General features: G+C 35.5%; 1 protein-coding gene across 23 annotated transcripts in view; it reads left to right on the top strand.

Moving 5' to 3' along the window:
- Window positions 1-15,934, top strand: part of LOC146002409 (uncharacterized) — a 229,609-nt gene that overhangs the window by 68,189 nt on the left and 145,486 nt on the right. For 22 of the 23 annotated variants that reach the window (XM_083140191.1, XM_083140194.1, XM_083140174.1 and 19 more), the window contains 5 exons: window positions 4,684-4,746; window positions 8,451-8,567; window positions 9,655-9,708; window positions 12,078-12,131; window positions 13,072-13,158. In XM_083140191.1, the coding sequence (XP_082996317.1) occupies window positions 4,684-4,746; window positions 8,451-8,567; window positions 9,655-9,708; window positions 12,078-12,131; window positions 13,072-13,158 (375 nt within the window). The remainder of the gene's footprint in view (window positions 1-4,683; window positions 4,747-8,450; window positions 8,568-9,654; window positions 9,709-12,077; window positions 12,132-13,071; window positions 13,159-15,934) is intronic. The other variant, XM_083140187.1, reaches the window with a different exon arrangement.

Genomic DNA, 15,934 nt, shown 5'->3' with positions numbered 1-15,934 from the left:
AAACTGCCAAGTCAAATTAATATTTCCTAGAAATACATATATTTGACTTTCATGAGGCCAAGAGAGTATTTGGAGGGGACGCTGGCTTGGGAAGGCTATAGCCCCGGGTCTCGATCTTCAAAGGGGCTTCCAGTGGTAAAACATTCCTATGAAATAGTCCAGAAGAAGGGGCGAAATTATTTTTTTAAATGGCTCAAGAATACAAAGATATAAGTGGATATTTGACAAGCTTAGTCTAAAACTTACAACTGAAGTCGTACGTGTGTGTGTGGGGGGGGGGGGGGGCTCGTACGTGAGGTAACACAGTGGAATACGATTCACAATACTAAAATTAAAATAAATATGTGGGAACAATAGAAATCAAAATATGTTGTAGCTAGTGACGGCGCAATAGTAAAGATGGAGGGGTAAATCATATTTTCCCGGGGCAATCATTTTTATTATTCCGTTACATACGACACAAAAATGCATATTTTGGCTAAAAGAACATTCATTCATTTACTTATTTTGTCGTTTTACTGGGGGCAGATAAGAGAGAGAGAGAGAGAAATTGTCGAACGTAGTGTGGTCACTGCCTATGGCTGTGCTGGAGAAGAATGCACCAATTAATACGCTATTAAATAAAACAGATAGTTTTAAAACTTTTAATCAAATTATTTGTGAACTATGATTTAAATTTAGAGAGAGCACATACCTGTTTAATTTAATTTGGATGAGTTAACTTCTGAAGCCTGCCATTTCCGAACCTTCTTCTGGTGTAACTACACTGCCCTTTGAGCCGTAGCTGCTGCGTTCAGGTGGCGGAACGAGCAGAATACTAATTAAAACAAATATGTGACAAATATATATAAAAAAAACAACGTGTTGAAGCTATTGACGGCGCCAAAGAAAAGACAGAAGAGAAACGTGGAGAGTGTAGTGTATTTTACGGGAACCAGCAGGCACGTATCCAGGGATTCCTTTCGGGGGGAGGCTGAACACCATTTTTTAAAGGGGTATCACAATTGTATGTTAAAGGCCAGTGGTGGCAACTGGGTTCCAAAATGTGGGGGGGGGGGGGTGGACAAGGAGACAAGCATTAAGAGGCCATAGTGTGATAGTTGCTCCCCATCCTTTTGCCTCCACACTATCTCCTAAATCGTCGCCACTGTTTAAGGCTGTCATTTTAATCAAAACGTGAAATCGGGACATTTTCTACCACTCAACTCCTCTGTTTCCATGCATTAATATTGTGTGCCGGAACCATCTCAATATGTATGTTTGTCCATTTCTTCTCATCAGGCATCAAAACATCTATGTACCAGAAGTGTTTTTACGAAGGTGTTACACATGCACGGAATGCACAATCCACTCGACAACGCAAGATTCAAGCTGTGTGCAGGGAACTGGAATCAGACAGTGCACGAATATTTCTCTCTCATTCGAGCCTGAACACCACTAATGTGTCTTGTCCTCCCATGTTTGCAGCTCTTATAAAAGCCGAAACCCACCAAATTGTTCATATTCAGGCCTAAGCACTTGGAAGTGTTCAAAATTGTCTGTTGAGTGTGTGTCGAACCCAGTAGCCTTAAACAAAAGTATTTTTTTATGCCATGAAATTCTCGGACTGCATACACAAAATTTGGTCCTGGCACAACCAAATCATCACTCAATACTTTGATTTTCAGTTGATCTGTGCAGCTTATTTCTTTTTTAATAAATCGCTCCAATGCCCAGCCCGATACTGCCGAAATATTCACTTTAGAGAGAGAGACCTTCGATCTCTTCGTCTTTCCACCCGAACTACTCGTAGCACTACTCGAAGTTCCGCTGTCGTCAATGTCTTTAGCTCTGAGACCGAACTGGAACTAGTAGTAGACTTCGTTACTTTACGGTATTTAGTCCATTTCATTTTCGAATCACTAGATCTTATAAAGCAACCAATGGACACTGACTGATCACTAATCGACTGTATGAATTGTCACACTAACCTCTGAAGTCTCCACCTATTCTGTTGTACAGATCAACCGGGAAATTGAAGCCGCGTATTAATATCCTCATTATATTCTAGAACTCTTCGCAGAGATCACGATTCGTAAATATTGCCAGTAGTTCGACTCCTCCTCTTTTTCAAGAACGTTCCCTCTCGCGCTTTCCAGAGATTAAAAAATTACAATGAATCCGAATCGCCCTACCTGCGGCGCTACCTTTGTTGTGCAGCTTCCAAATGCTGACAAGTCTCTTCTACATAGTGTTCAAGTTCGCTACGACAACACCGAAAGCGTAAGAAGAGTTTACGTGCAATATTATCAACAACAGGGTTATAGAACATTCTCCGTCTTGTCTTGATAAGTATTTCTCTCCTAAAATTATCGTCACATTATTCAAGAAGACAAAAACCTAATTTTATCTAGTGTAAAATGAAAACTTTGCTGGTGGGGGGAGTCCACGAGTTACGATCCCCACCTTGGATACGCGCTATAAACAATAACAGGGTCCGTAGAACATTCTCTGTCTTTCCTCGATAATTATTTATCTCCTTAAATTATCGTCACATTATTGAAGAAGACAAAAACCTAATTTTATCTCGTGTAAAATGAAAAATTTCCTGGGGGAAGGGGCTCGAGACACCTGATGCCCACCTTGGATACGCACTATTAACAATAACAGAGTTGTAGAACATTCTCCGTCTTGTCTCGATAATTATTCCTCTCCTTAAATTATAGTCACATTATTCAAGAAGTCAAAAACGTAATTTTATCAGTGTAGACTGAAAATTTTCCTTGGGGAGCGGGGGGGGGAGGCGCTCGAACCACCTGATCCCTACCTTGGATACGCGCTATTAACAATAACAGGCTTATAGAACATTCTCCGTCTTGCCTAGATAATTATCTCTCTCAAATTATCACCATATTATTCAAAAAGCCAAAAACCTAATTTTATCTAGCGTAAACTGAAAATTTTATGAAGGGGGGCTTGAGCCCCCTGATTCCCACCTTTGATACGAGCTGTTACCAATAACAGGGTTATAGAATATTCTCCGTCTTGCCTCGATAATTATTTCTCTCCTTAAATTAACGTCACATTATTTTATTTGACACCACAAGAAACAAAAAATCTCATTTTATCTAGTGTAAACCGAAAAGTATCGGGGGGGCTTGAGCCCCTAAGCCCCCCTTGGATACGTGCCTGGGAAGCAGTCACGTTTATTACACCCTTACATTTACATACAATATAATAAAGTTCTGCTTTTAGATCTCGCACAAAGCCTTTTTCACAAAAATGGGCAATCTCGCATTTTTTTATATCAATCAAGCTGTGATATTTTAGATTTCTTCCGTTAGTTTTCTGATAATAGTTTTCACAGCTTTCCATAGCATTTAGGCATGATTTCAGTTGATAAGAACAAAATAATCTTATTTCAAAACATAGAGCAAAAAGAAATCCAACGCGCTTAAGTTAAAACTTCCTTATATTGGAAGCCTGGAGAGAACAAAACAGGGGTTCCTTCGTAACAAGATTTCTTGAAAACCATTTTACACATTTGAATCAACTTTGTGATAAATTGATTAGAAAGGATGAATCTTAACAGTAAAAGTTGTAACTTTTCCCTTGCTACTATATTTTAGAAGATATTCGTTATCAAATTTCTCAATATTTGCATAAGGAACCAGCCTTTTCCGTGCCGAGTGTTTCGATGGTGACGTCATGCATCCACGGACAACTGCGCATACGATCTGCGCCGCCGAACGAGCACCCCCTGCATGTAACTAACCTAACCTAACCTTTGGTATAAACAACATTGCCTGGTTCCATTGCACGGCATCGCTCTAGCATAGTTGACTTTACTAAAAAAATCAGCCTATATATATGGAAAAAGTTAGTTTGCCTGGGGTGTAGACAAGGTAACATGGGAGAAAACACCACTGCTTCACTGAAACATGAATCCACAGTCATAATTCTGGAAAATTTTCTTGTAATAAAATATGCTATATTAGAAACCAAATTCAGAAAACACACTGCTTAGAGGTAGTTATGTGTGATACACGTATAAAGTTTAACATTTCAGATCTTTATAAGACTGCAATCTTGTCATTAATTTCTGAAATAAATTGTATTTACGTTTATTATTTTCTAGACTTTAAAATACCTACTGTAAAATAATTTTAAAATCTCTATGATACTAAAAGTAATGTTTTACAATTTTACAGATGTTCGGGTAGTATTTAAATGTTATGGGCAAGAAGGACATTGTTAAACTAATTGCTGTTATATAAAGATTATTGAATGTTCTATTTCGTGGTAAAATGTAATTCATGAAGAATCAGCACTATACACATGAGAGAAACTTACTTTTTCAACAGATCTTCTAACAAAGAGATGTTGGATTATTGGTTCTTATGAATAAAACTTCTTTAATAATCTCATTCAAAAAGTGTAGTTATCAAGAAAGAAAATATTTGTCTGATTTTTTTTAAAATCAAGATGAGAAAGGTATTAACTGAAAATAAAAAAATCATAAACTGAATTGTAAAATATTTAGATGTAAAAAGAGACACATGAAAATATTTTTCCTGCAAAATTATGGCCCATTACCAATCAGAAACTTTAATATTAAATGAGATGTAAATTGTAAAAAAAAAAAAAGCAAGTGTCTTTAGTAAGAGTAATATAGCATTTTTAAATCCTTCCTCTTTGTTCCAGAGAAAGTGCCACATGGAGAAGGATGGGAAGAAGTCAAAGCTACAGACGTTCTTGAACAAATGCGTAAGTTAACAATTTTTTATTCCAAACAGAAAACATGCTATTCATATTCTTTATTTCCATTGACCCATGTCCATAGGTATGGAAATCGTCATATAACAATACATACAGTAATAAAATATTAATACAATTTTAGACAAGGATGACAGCAATGATTTGAAGAACTTCTACATGAAGGAAATCCAAATAAAGGAAGAATACACTATGGGAGTGAAATTACATACAAAATTTAAGGCGAGCACAATAATAAGCGAAGAATTTTTTTTTTAGTATAAAAATAAAATGTACAAGTAAATATGTAACTTATACAACATGGAAGAATGCAATATATATACAGAACCGATTAATGATCATTTAGGCACAATAATAGCATATAGTGAATACTTCGTACATGATAATAGTATAATTCCATTTTCTGTACAACTGAACTCTCTTTGTTGACAATTTATGTAATTTAATATTTACAAATTTAGAAATTCATTTATTGAATAAAAACAATGTCGTAATAAGAATTTGGTTAATTCCCTCTTAAATTGGTTACTTGATTCCATTAGAATTATTCAAACAGCCCCATGCATGTTATTTATTACAACCTTCGATATTGCAAAATGGAATGTGTATGAAAAATATGAACAAACTTCATTGAAATGCAATGTAAATTTACACAGGTTATTTTAAATTCTCTCTCTGAGCCAAAAATAAAATTTACTGTACATTGACCTGTAATTTACTAATACTGCTCATATTATTTGTTAAGAAAATACTATGAAAAGAGCATAGAGATGTTTAGCACAAACAAGAGTCCGAGATTCGATTCCTGGTTAAGCTTGCATTTTTCTCTGGCTTTTTCTATGCAGTATGTCTTCTACATGTGACATATAAAACAGTAAGGTAAATACAAATATGATAGTTCATTCTGCGCTTAATTATGATTCATTGCTTTTAATTCATATTCTCTAAATAAAATATATCTGACTCATATTGGAAATGATATTTTTTACAATCGCCATAGTAACTGAGCATGTTGAGTGCTGGACTCATGATACCCACTGCAGTGGCGTGGCGTGGATTTTTAAAAGTGTTACCGGTTATCAGTAGGACATTTAAGGGAGACTTGGGCGCCTCCCCACCTCATGCCCCTCCCCCCCCCAATGTCTTCCAAGTAGTTCATATAATATTAATCTGGTATGCAATTCAATACTAGATTTTGGTAAAGTTATTAATCAGGAAAAAAATGTTGACATAAGGACTAAAGTGAAATCGCAAACATTGGTTGTTGACACAATAATACGTAATTTGATACTTACAGAAACATCGAAGGCTACTTATAGAACAGATCAATCCGACTTTGAAAATAGTTATATGATGCTGGGATCCCGGGTTCGAAACCTAGCTTGGGCATGGGCGTTTGTGATGTCTATTCATCAATTTAATCATATCATCACTCATCCCCATCTTCGCAAATTAGCCAAAAGTGGCACAAGCGAAGCAAAATCAATCAAATCAAATCAAAAAACTTCTATGATGCTGTCATAAAGAGAAGTTTTTCATTTGAATTTGAATTTTTGGGTGCATCATGGTCATGGTCCATGTTATCCACATCTGAATACGACACGTTTTTTTTTCACCCGAAAATAGAGTACATGGCCAACTAAAGAGTTTTGACAACTGCACACATCCACATAACCACGGATAGTCGTTATACCACGAAACATTGAAATGTCGGTCATATCCAGCAGACGATTTGGTTTTTAAATCGTTCAAAATAGGCTTTGGCCTCCCTTTCGCCACAATTTCGATTTTTTCTGCAAAATAACGAACCGAAAGATTGCTCCAAAATATATTCTATCGCACGATTACACACACTGTTCAGATAGGATGAACCCGCCACCTCGGAACTCGGAGCAAGCTTCATTAATTAATTGAAAATGCCCGAAAACAACATAAAGACGAAAGACACCAGTCACAAAACTCCCACTGCACAGTCCCTCCCACGAACCGTTGTTTACTTTTGTAACACGTGAAACACCTTCCTTGCCCCCTCCCCTCTCAGCATCGGCCCTTCCCCAATATTTCCTTCGGAACCTGCAAGAAGTCCAGTTCTACTAATGTTGCCATCTTAGTTCTTTTGAAACCAGATTTGCCCAAATCGCGAAACTTTTCATTTCAAATAAGATGTATGTAGAGTAGATGTAGTCTTCATCTGTTTCCTAACTACTTACCCCCACTCCCATGTTTCGCTAAATCCACTATAATCTCATTTCTGACACCACTACTATTTCGTATATTTTACATCCTTTGCTACCTTTAAGGCTTTCGCTTTATAGGATAATCATGACGATGAGGATGTATGGTGAATTATTGAAATAAAATTATTATTTCTTTGTATATGTAATTATTAATTTTTATAATTATGTAAGTAAAATAATAACAACGAACATTGAAATAACCATTTCTTGCTGAGGATTCGAACCTGCGACACCTGACACTTCAGAGCATGCTAAGATAACAATCGGGAAATTATTCTTGTAAGTATTGTTTTCGCCCAAATACAGTTCTACCACCTCAAAAACATTGCTTCAATCCGAAATTATTGCATTCCTGCGACAACGTATGTCAATATCAATCAGTATTATCAACAATTATCACAAATTCCTGTAACCGAAATAATATTATATGTGTGAAATATAGAATTTTAGGTTGACATTTTTAGAAGGACAGCGGACCCCTTGACCATACCCATCCCTCTCCTCTCCTTCTCGCCCATGATGTTGAAGAAGGACAAAGAGGACTTTCATAATCGCTGATATTTAGAGTAAATACAAAATATCACTTGGTAGTTTGCTTTTGACCCAGTGTGATTTGATTTTTTTAAATTTTGATTTGGCAATTTAAGTCCACTTCATGAACAGTAATGCTAATCGGGACAGTTTAAAGTTGGATCCGAACCACTTGTGCCTCCACCGGGTATCGAACCTGGAATCCCTTGATTATAAGGCGGTGACGCTACCACTGCACCATTGTTCCCCAGTGTGACTGGACACCTTCAGAGTAAGATAGACCCGATTAGGCGACTTAGCTCTTTTCTGTCAATTGAATATGGCAACACTGGTATGTTTCCGGTAAAGGTCACCGGCAACTGCACCGGCTAAACAGTCATGCCAAAAACCCGCCTCCTCCTCCCGCCGTAACAGTCTTTGCCGCGACGGAAAGTCTTCCTTGGGTGGGCTCAGGGCCCTTTCCTCATGTTGCCTGTGGAGGGTACCGGATCAGTCCTCCTCTTCGCTTTTGCCGGTGTCAGAAAAAAGTCAGTCTGCAATGTTTACTTTATGACAATATTACCAGTTTATGTACGTAATAATATTTTAAGACGGGTTCTTCAATTCTTTATATTTCGGTGTTACCTGCGGTAACAGCAGCTACATGCACGCCACGCCTCTGACCCACTGAGAGTCCCAGGTTGAAGACCTGGAATGGGCCCAAATGTCCCTTCATAAATTTTATTCAATCATTATTCTTCCACAACACCACAATCAGCCTAAAGAGACCAAAAAGTCACGTGAAATGAAAACAGAAAATACACAAACTGAAACAATATTTCATGAAGCTTAAATTATTTGAGAACAGCCATAATCCAAGAAATGTAGAAAACACCGAATTAATATAATTATTAAGACAGTAGTAATACTTGCTATTCTCTTTACCAGAAAAGAAAAATAAAGGTTCTCCCGAAGAAGAAGATGAATCACTTTCTCCAGAAAGTATTGCGAAACTTCTCTCCGAAAAAGATAAGAAGGTACAAAAAGAAGAGGAAGAAGAGGATGGTAAGACTTTTCCTTTTGAGTTTGTTTTAAGTCCAATGTATGCACAGAAAGGCTAATCGATACTGGATCTACAGTTTATAGTGAATCTGAACCACTATGGGCCATGTGCCTCCATTGGGTATCAAACCTGTAGCCCCTTGGTTACGAGGCATGATGTTTCCACTACGTCATTGCCTAGCTTACTACATTAGGGAGCCTCAATATGGCAGTAATAAAAGGTTATAGTGAGAAGAAATTTAATTTTGTTATGTAATTATCATAATGCACACTAAAATTCCCTATGATTTACTTCTTACTACCAGACAACGAAAATAACAGTAAAAAGATTCCATTAATATTAACACTATGTGTAGCTTTCTTTCAGTAAAAGTTATAAATTGCAGAAATTTCAACAATTTTTGCAATAACTTCATAACCTTGCTGAATTTATCCTAATTGTACACATTTGAAATATCTTTAAGATTAAATAACAATATTTTGACTTAAATTTCGAGACTCAAATACACTGCTCTGCAAAAGTCATATTTTAATATTAATATCAATATACAAAGATTAACATATGTAATTTTGAAGATGTGCTTTATACATATATCAAAGATGGGACAGAATAACTGTTAGTGTATAAACTGATATTGATGCATTGGTTAATTGGTAAAATTGCTGATAATGTATCTGATCTGATATTTCTATAAATAACTTGTAACTTTTTGGAAAATTCATTCATTTTGTTATTTTTTTATGATATAGGAACAATTTAAATACTCACATTAGTAAAGATAACACTGATAAAATATTATTACAGCAAAGACTAACTTCTGATCAAAATGCTCATTTAAAACCTGGTTAAAGATGTCAGGAAAAGTAAACAAAATCCAATAATATGCCTTGTATTATACATTGCAATGTTTAAACTTTTTCAAAATGTTAACTTTTTGTAATCTTGAGCTAATATATAAAGGTATATAACAGCTACTAGTCACCTCAATAATAGTAACAATTTTTATTACATTACAATTATAATCTCATGGAATAATCAAATAAATTTTATTCCTTGGATGATATTACAGAAGTAACATTTTGTTTTCAGGTGATGATGATGATGAAAATTATGATCAATATGAAGGAGAAGATTATGACATTGGTAGGTTTATAATGCCACAGAAATGTTAAAGTTTATCTTAAATTGCATTATAAGAGGTGTAAGTGTCAACTCTACTCATTTAGTTTGTTCCTTTTAAGGGCATGCAATACAGTCTCAATGGGACTCTTCACTACATGGCAGTGTCCTTGGAGCCAGATCTGGCTCTTTAGTGCACTTGTTCAGCTGTGAACTGGGATGCCCACCCCCGTGCCCCACTATGATGCCATCACTGGTTCCAGTCCACATAGACCAACTTTTATCATAATTTTACATTTTGCACGTGACGTGATATTGTTATATTGGCTGCGTCGCCCCACTCCCTCTTATCTCCTCTGCTACTTCTTTGTAGAGCTGTGTTTGATGTGAAATTAACATAATATTGTTATCCAGGAATTCTTTAGTTTTGATTTCATATGACCATCGGTGTATTATTGAGATGGGCCATACCGCCAGATCTAGATGTTGAAAACTAAGAATAACTTCTCATCAATGTAACGTTAATGATAACAACAGTGCCCCCACCCCTTTGCAACTAATATCACCCCAGGAGGCACTTTAAACAGCCTTCGTAAATCTAGTTCCAAGAAAGTCAGTTTTAACTCCACTTAAGGTGAAATTTAGTTCTTTATGTGCATCAGGTTTAGCAACACTGCCAGGAGGCAAGGAGAAAAGCATTGATCATATGGGAGTATGATTTGATTCATTCTCTTGGGAATATAAAACTTCAGATGGAATAGGAAAAGATGTCAACGGGAAGAGAGCAGTTTGAAGATGCATTTCACCAGCGGAAAAGTTGAAACTTCCATTTGATTAGCCGTAACTTGGATGTTGAAGTTGATTCCCCATAAGGAATACATGGGATTCCGAAAATTCTTATTCATCATATATTTCAAACATCGTGTCCAGCTTAATAATCAACATAAAAAATGTTTCCGCTTGCAACATGGAGAGAAATTCATACTCTTGGATACACCCAGGGTTTTTTTAGTAGCACTTCTTATTCGGGCGATATTGAAATAAATGCACAATTGGTGCGTAACTGTATCTCCTCCCCTTAAACAATCTTCCTGTAATAGCCAATAGATACAGAAGCATGAAACTTTGTCATAATATAGCTGAAAATTTAGCTCCTTTCTTAAATTTACTGCTCTTGTTCTTGTATAGATATAATAATAATACATTTCTTTAAGTTGGCGAGGTTAAGCCTGGGGCTGCTCTGTCACCTAACCCTTGTCAGTGTAATATTTCATGTATGATAAAATGCAAATGGATAAGTAAACTACATATAAAATAATACACATACATATATAACTGTAAATAATACACTAAATTTAATGAGCATGTAAACTGTTTAAATGCAAATACAGTAATAACAATAATAATGATGATGTTGCAATATGACCTGGAAAGTATAACTGAGTATCATCTGCGTATAAATGTGGAGTGAAGCAAATTTGCACTGTAAAGCTCGAACAGGAGGTGGCCTATTATCGATCGTTGTGGCATGTCTGCATTTAGCATTATAGGATGAGACATGTGAGATAGTGAATTGTGTAATATGACCCTTTGCTACCTAATAAACAAATATGATCAAAACCAGTTTAATGTTGGAGGAGAAAATTTGTAATTTTTAAGTCTTGTTAATAATATACATATCATGTTGAACTGGATAAAAATCCTTAGTCAGATGTGGAAGTAAAAAAATAGTATCTTGCTGTTTATCTGAGAGAATATCATCCTCTACTTGTACATGTGCAGTGCTTGTGTGCCCATGCAAACCAGATTGAAACAGAGGCAGTAAATTCTTCATATTAATATAGTTCAATGCCTTTGAATGCAATATTTTATAGAGAATTTTGCATCATCCATTTTATGTGTTTTCTTACTTTTCACACACCATTCAGTGTCTGTATTTCTGATCTGGTAATAATACAGGGTGAACCAAAAGTAGGTGGACAGTAGTGGAATAGAGTTTGTGTTAGGGTTATACTATAAGAATGGTGTTCATTATAACTATGGTGTTTGTGTCTGAATATACTGAAACCGTTAGAAGAAAATGGGTTGAAACATTTGGTAGTCAAGCCCCAAAGAGACAAACCATTTACCGTAAATGTTATAATTTACTGTATCATTTAATTTTTGGTTCACTCTGTATATCTGTTTCTTTTATTGTTGGTACATTTGCTTTCATCAACATACAAACAAACTTTTTGTATTATCAGTATGCATAATCTGTTGCGGAAGTATCAATATCATTTTACTTACTGCCAGTACAATATAGACATAAAATGCTTATAAGATACTTAATTATAAAGTGTTTGCTTCAAGCACAAAAAGTTATTCTTGTATTCTTTTCTTTATTTTTTCAGCAAAAGTCTATCACCGTCATACAAAAAATGGTCCACATTCAATGGCTGGAAAAGGTATATTTCTTTGTAAAAAAAATGAAAAGGGATTATAATTATGTTTATTTACAATCAAAGTCCAGCTCTGAAATTCTTGCATAAGGTTAATAAGTTTTATTATTATTAAACTGTTGATATGTTCTTGTATGTTTCTGCATAAATATATTAAATAGAATTAAATTTCTTAATAATAAACCATAAATCTTGTCAAATTGTTAATATATCCAAATATGTTAATTTCATAAGTGCAAAATAAAATAAAATAATGTAACCGTTACGAAAGAATTTACATGCAAATGGTACCTGCATGTATGTGTCTATGGCATCTTCACTTGAAATTGTAATTCTTTTAAATTACCATTTTTTATGCTACTACACGACCTATTTCATTAATTTACATGTTGAAGGATTCCTTGTTTTTGAGTATGGCAAGTGCTGCCATCTTATGTAGAAACTAAAGCATAAGCATTGAAACAAGATGAATAATTTCTGTAGATTTCAATACACATGGCTTCTCTATTCAGTGAATTTAATTATTTTTTTTATTTTATTTTTCACTTGTTGCACAGTTTAAATATTATCATTAATGGAATAACTCTCTGGAAATGAATATTTAAAAATAAACATCCAAATTGTTTATAAAGTATTCCTCTACAAGATAATATAATTGTTACACAGTAGAACTATTGTCTATTTCATGTGCAACTTCAAGGCATCAAATTTACATTTTGGAAAAAAAAGGGGGTTAATTTTTTAAGGAAATTTCAGTCTGATTGAACACATTAATTCAGGAGGAGGAGGAAATAGTTAATTAACTATTCAATAGCAACAATTTCATATAAGATTGGTGGACTACAGATTATCAGTATTCATAAATCTTACATTGACAATTTTTCATTATTAGTTGAAAATGTATTTCTTGCCCACACGTAATAGTAATCATTGAAAATGTATTCAGTTCCAGGCCCTCTTGTGATTCAAAGGGTTCATCATGAAAGAGGAAAACCACAGCAGACCTTGGGCCTGACTGAAATTGTTAATTCAGGTGAGTTCCGTGAGTGTTAATGCACATACTTCGACATCAACAGGATTTTTCCCACAGAGGGAAGAAGAAAGATTTTCCTTAAAACAGTGCTTCAAGTTTAAGTTATATACCCAAAATATATAATTTTAGGGTGGCATTCATAACCACTTTTGTTTGTCAAGATTCCATGAAAAAAGTGGAATTGCTACAACCCAGAAGTGTCCTCTGTGACTGTACATGCATATGATGTGTGTGTGTGGGCAGGGGCGCTGACTTGTCAAAATTATTTGGGGGGGGTTGATCACTGAAAAAAATTAATGAATGACTCACTCTCTCCCTTTTTTAAGTTTTGGCGTCAGTGTTCGGAATCTCATAAAAGCCAATGAATTCCTAAAAAATATCAAAATTTTTATTCACAGTTCGAATGCAGCATGTCAATTGTTCACGGATGGATATGTCACAAGTTTCGTCAACCATAATAGCAAAATATTAACGACTTTTAATATCTGCTACCACGGAGCGCAAAACAGATCTCCCTAATATATCAATGATCTCGTTCTGAATGTCATGTTAGAGCCATTTGTAGCCCAAAGATCCCATGCACTATCCTAGTTCATGCACATCATCTTTTTGAAACTCTTTTTAGTCAAAATTTTAACAATACTCATTATTACATACTTAGTATATAGTAATAAGTCATGTGTTTTGCTGTATCTGGTCATAGCCCCCCCCCCCCAATTGATGGTCTAGAACATTTCAAATGTGTATTTAAAGTTAAGTTCATGTTTCACAATTCAGAGTAAACTTTACAAGAAAAGCAAAATAATACATTAGTTCCCCTTAAGCAAAATTATTAGGGGGGCTCAGCCCCACATCATTAACATTTGGGGGCTCGAGCCCCTCCAAGCCCCATGGAGTCGGCGCCTATGTGTGTGGGTTGTTTTGAGTCCTGCTTGACTGGTTGTGCACATTTGCGAGTGTCCCTTCCAGGCCTGGATGTATGGGGCTAAGCCCTAGTCCTCTATTTGCAAAGGGGCACCTACTGGGGAAAATTCATTGAAAAGGGCTATGAAATTAAAAAGAAGATATATCTGAAACGAGGTAGAAATATAAAAACTATAACTGGCTATCCGACATAAATAGGTTTAAAATTGTAAAAGCTTGGGTGGGCTTTTGGACAATGTCAGGGCAGCTTCTCTCAAATTTTCCTTTTCTTTCAAAAAACCAGTATAATATTCCAAAATCTCAAACATTACATTTGTTTAGAATTCCTTGTAGAGCATGTGAATTTTAGTGTAGTTTGCTGTTGCTGTTGTCTAGATTTACATAGCTATGAAACTTTGCTTTTTGGCTAATTTGCAAAAATGAGGATTAGTGATGATATGATGAAATTGATGAATGGACACTCACAAACATCCATGCACAGGCCGGGATTCAAACCCTGGAACCCTGGTGTCGTAGCACGATCGATGTGTTAACCACTTCACTATGGGGGCCGGCGTAGCAACAAAACTATTCAGAATATTCAGACAGCAGTGAAAGGAAACCACACAAAGATTCACATGAATGCTCCAGAAAGAATTCTGAGCGGATGTAATTTTTCAGATTTTGGCATATCATTTCGAAACGAAAGGAAAATTTGAAAACAGCTACATTGACATCGGCGAAAGGTCCAGCTGAATCTTAAATAGTTTGTAGGAGAGGGGTGTGATCATGAAGTTGTTTTCCCCAGGCGTGCACATAAATATTGATACATATTGAGCCACTGTGGTGTAGTTGGGAGACAAATGTTCGATTCTTGGGGTGGGTGGTCAAAGGTCCAGCCTTGGCACAGCATAAAGTGGCTCTGGGGTTCACCCAGCCTCAAATCAATGTGTACCTGGGGGGTCAAGGTGGTTGCAGCATGCTGTTGATTACATCATATCCAAAATCGCTGAGATCGAGAATATGTGGGCCTACCTCCACATCCTCTAAATGTCCCTTCAGGACATGGTGCTATATGCATGGGGAACTTTACTTTACCTTAACTGCACATAAATCATCATTCATTCTTATTGTTGCCATTAGTCTAGAGGAGTAGAGAAACAAATAAAAGAGAAATACAAGCCTTTACCGGCCTGGGGCATTTCAGTGTACAGTTAATGATATAGTTAGGTATAAATTAGATGTAGTAGCTTTCCAGGAAGTTAGGTGGCTAGGAGAAGGGAATTGTAAAACTAAAAATTATACTTTTTTTCTATGGTGGTACTGAAAATCATAATTTTGGAACAGGCTTTTTCATAAATAATAGAATTATCTCAGCTCTTAAAACAGTAGAATTTATTAATGATAGGATATCATATGCAGTTTTACAGGGTAGGTGCTGTAAAATTATTTTAATAAACATACATACACCAACGGAAGATAAAGATGATAATACTAAAGATGATTTTTATACAGAGTTAGAACAGGTCTTTGATAAATTTTCTCAGTATGATATGAAAATTCTGTTAGGTGACTGTAATGCACAGATTGGCAAAGAAGAGACATTTAAACCCACGATTGGTAAAGAAAGTATTCATGAATTAAGTAATGATAATGGTATAAGATTGATTACTTTTGCAACCTCAAAGAATTTAATTGTGAAAATTACCAATTTTAAACATAAAGATATCCATAAATATACCTGGTCTTCTACAGATGGTAAAACTCATAATCAGATAGATCATATTCTCATTGATAAGAGAAGACATACTAGTATAATTGACGTTCGTACACATAGAGGTGCTGACTGTGCCAGTGACCATTATTTAGTAAT

This window comes from Lepisma saccharinum, chromosome 18, assembly GCF_977018435.1.
Source record: "Lepisma saccharinum chromosome 18, izLepSacc3.1, whole genome shotgun sequence".
NCBI lineage: Eukaryota > Metazoa > Arthropoda > Insecta > Zygentoma > Lepismatidae > Lepisma > Lepisma saccharinum.
The sequence above is the reverse complement of the archived record's forward strand: the minus strand, read 5'-3'. Positions and strand labels throughout refer to the sequence as shown.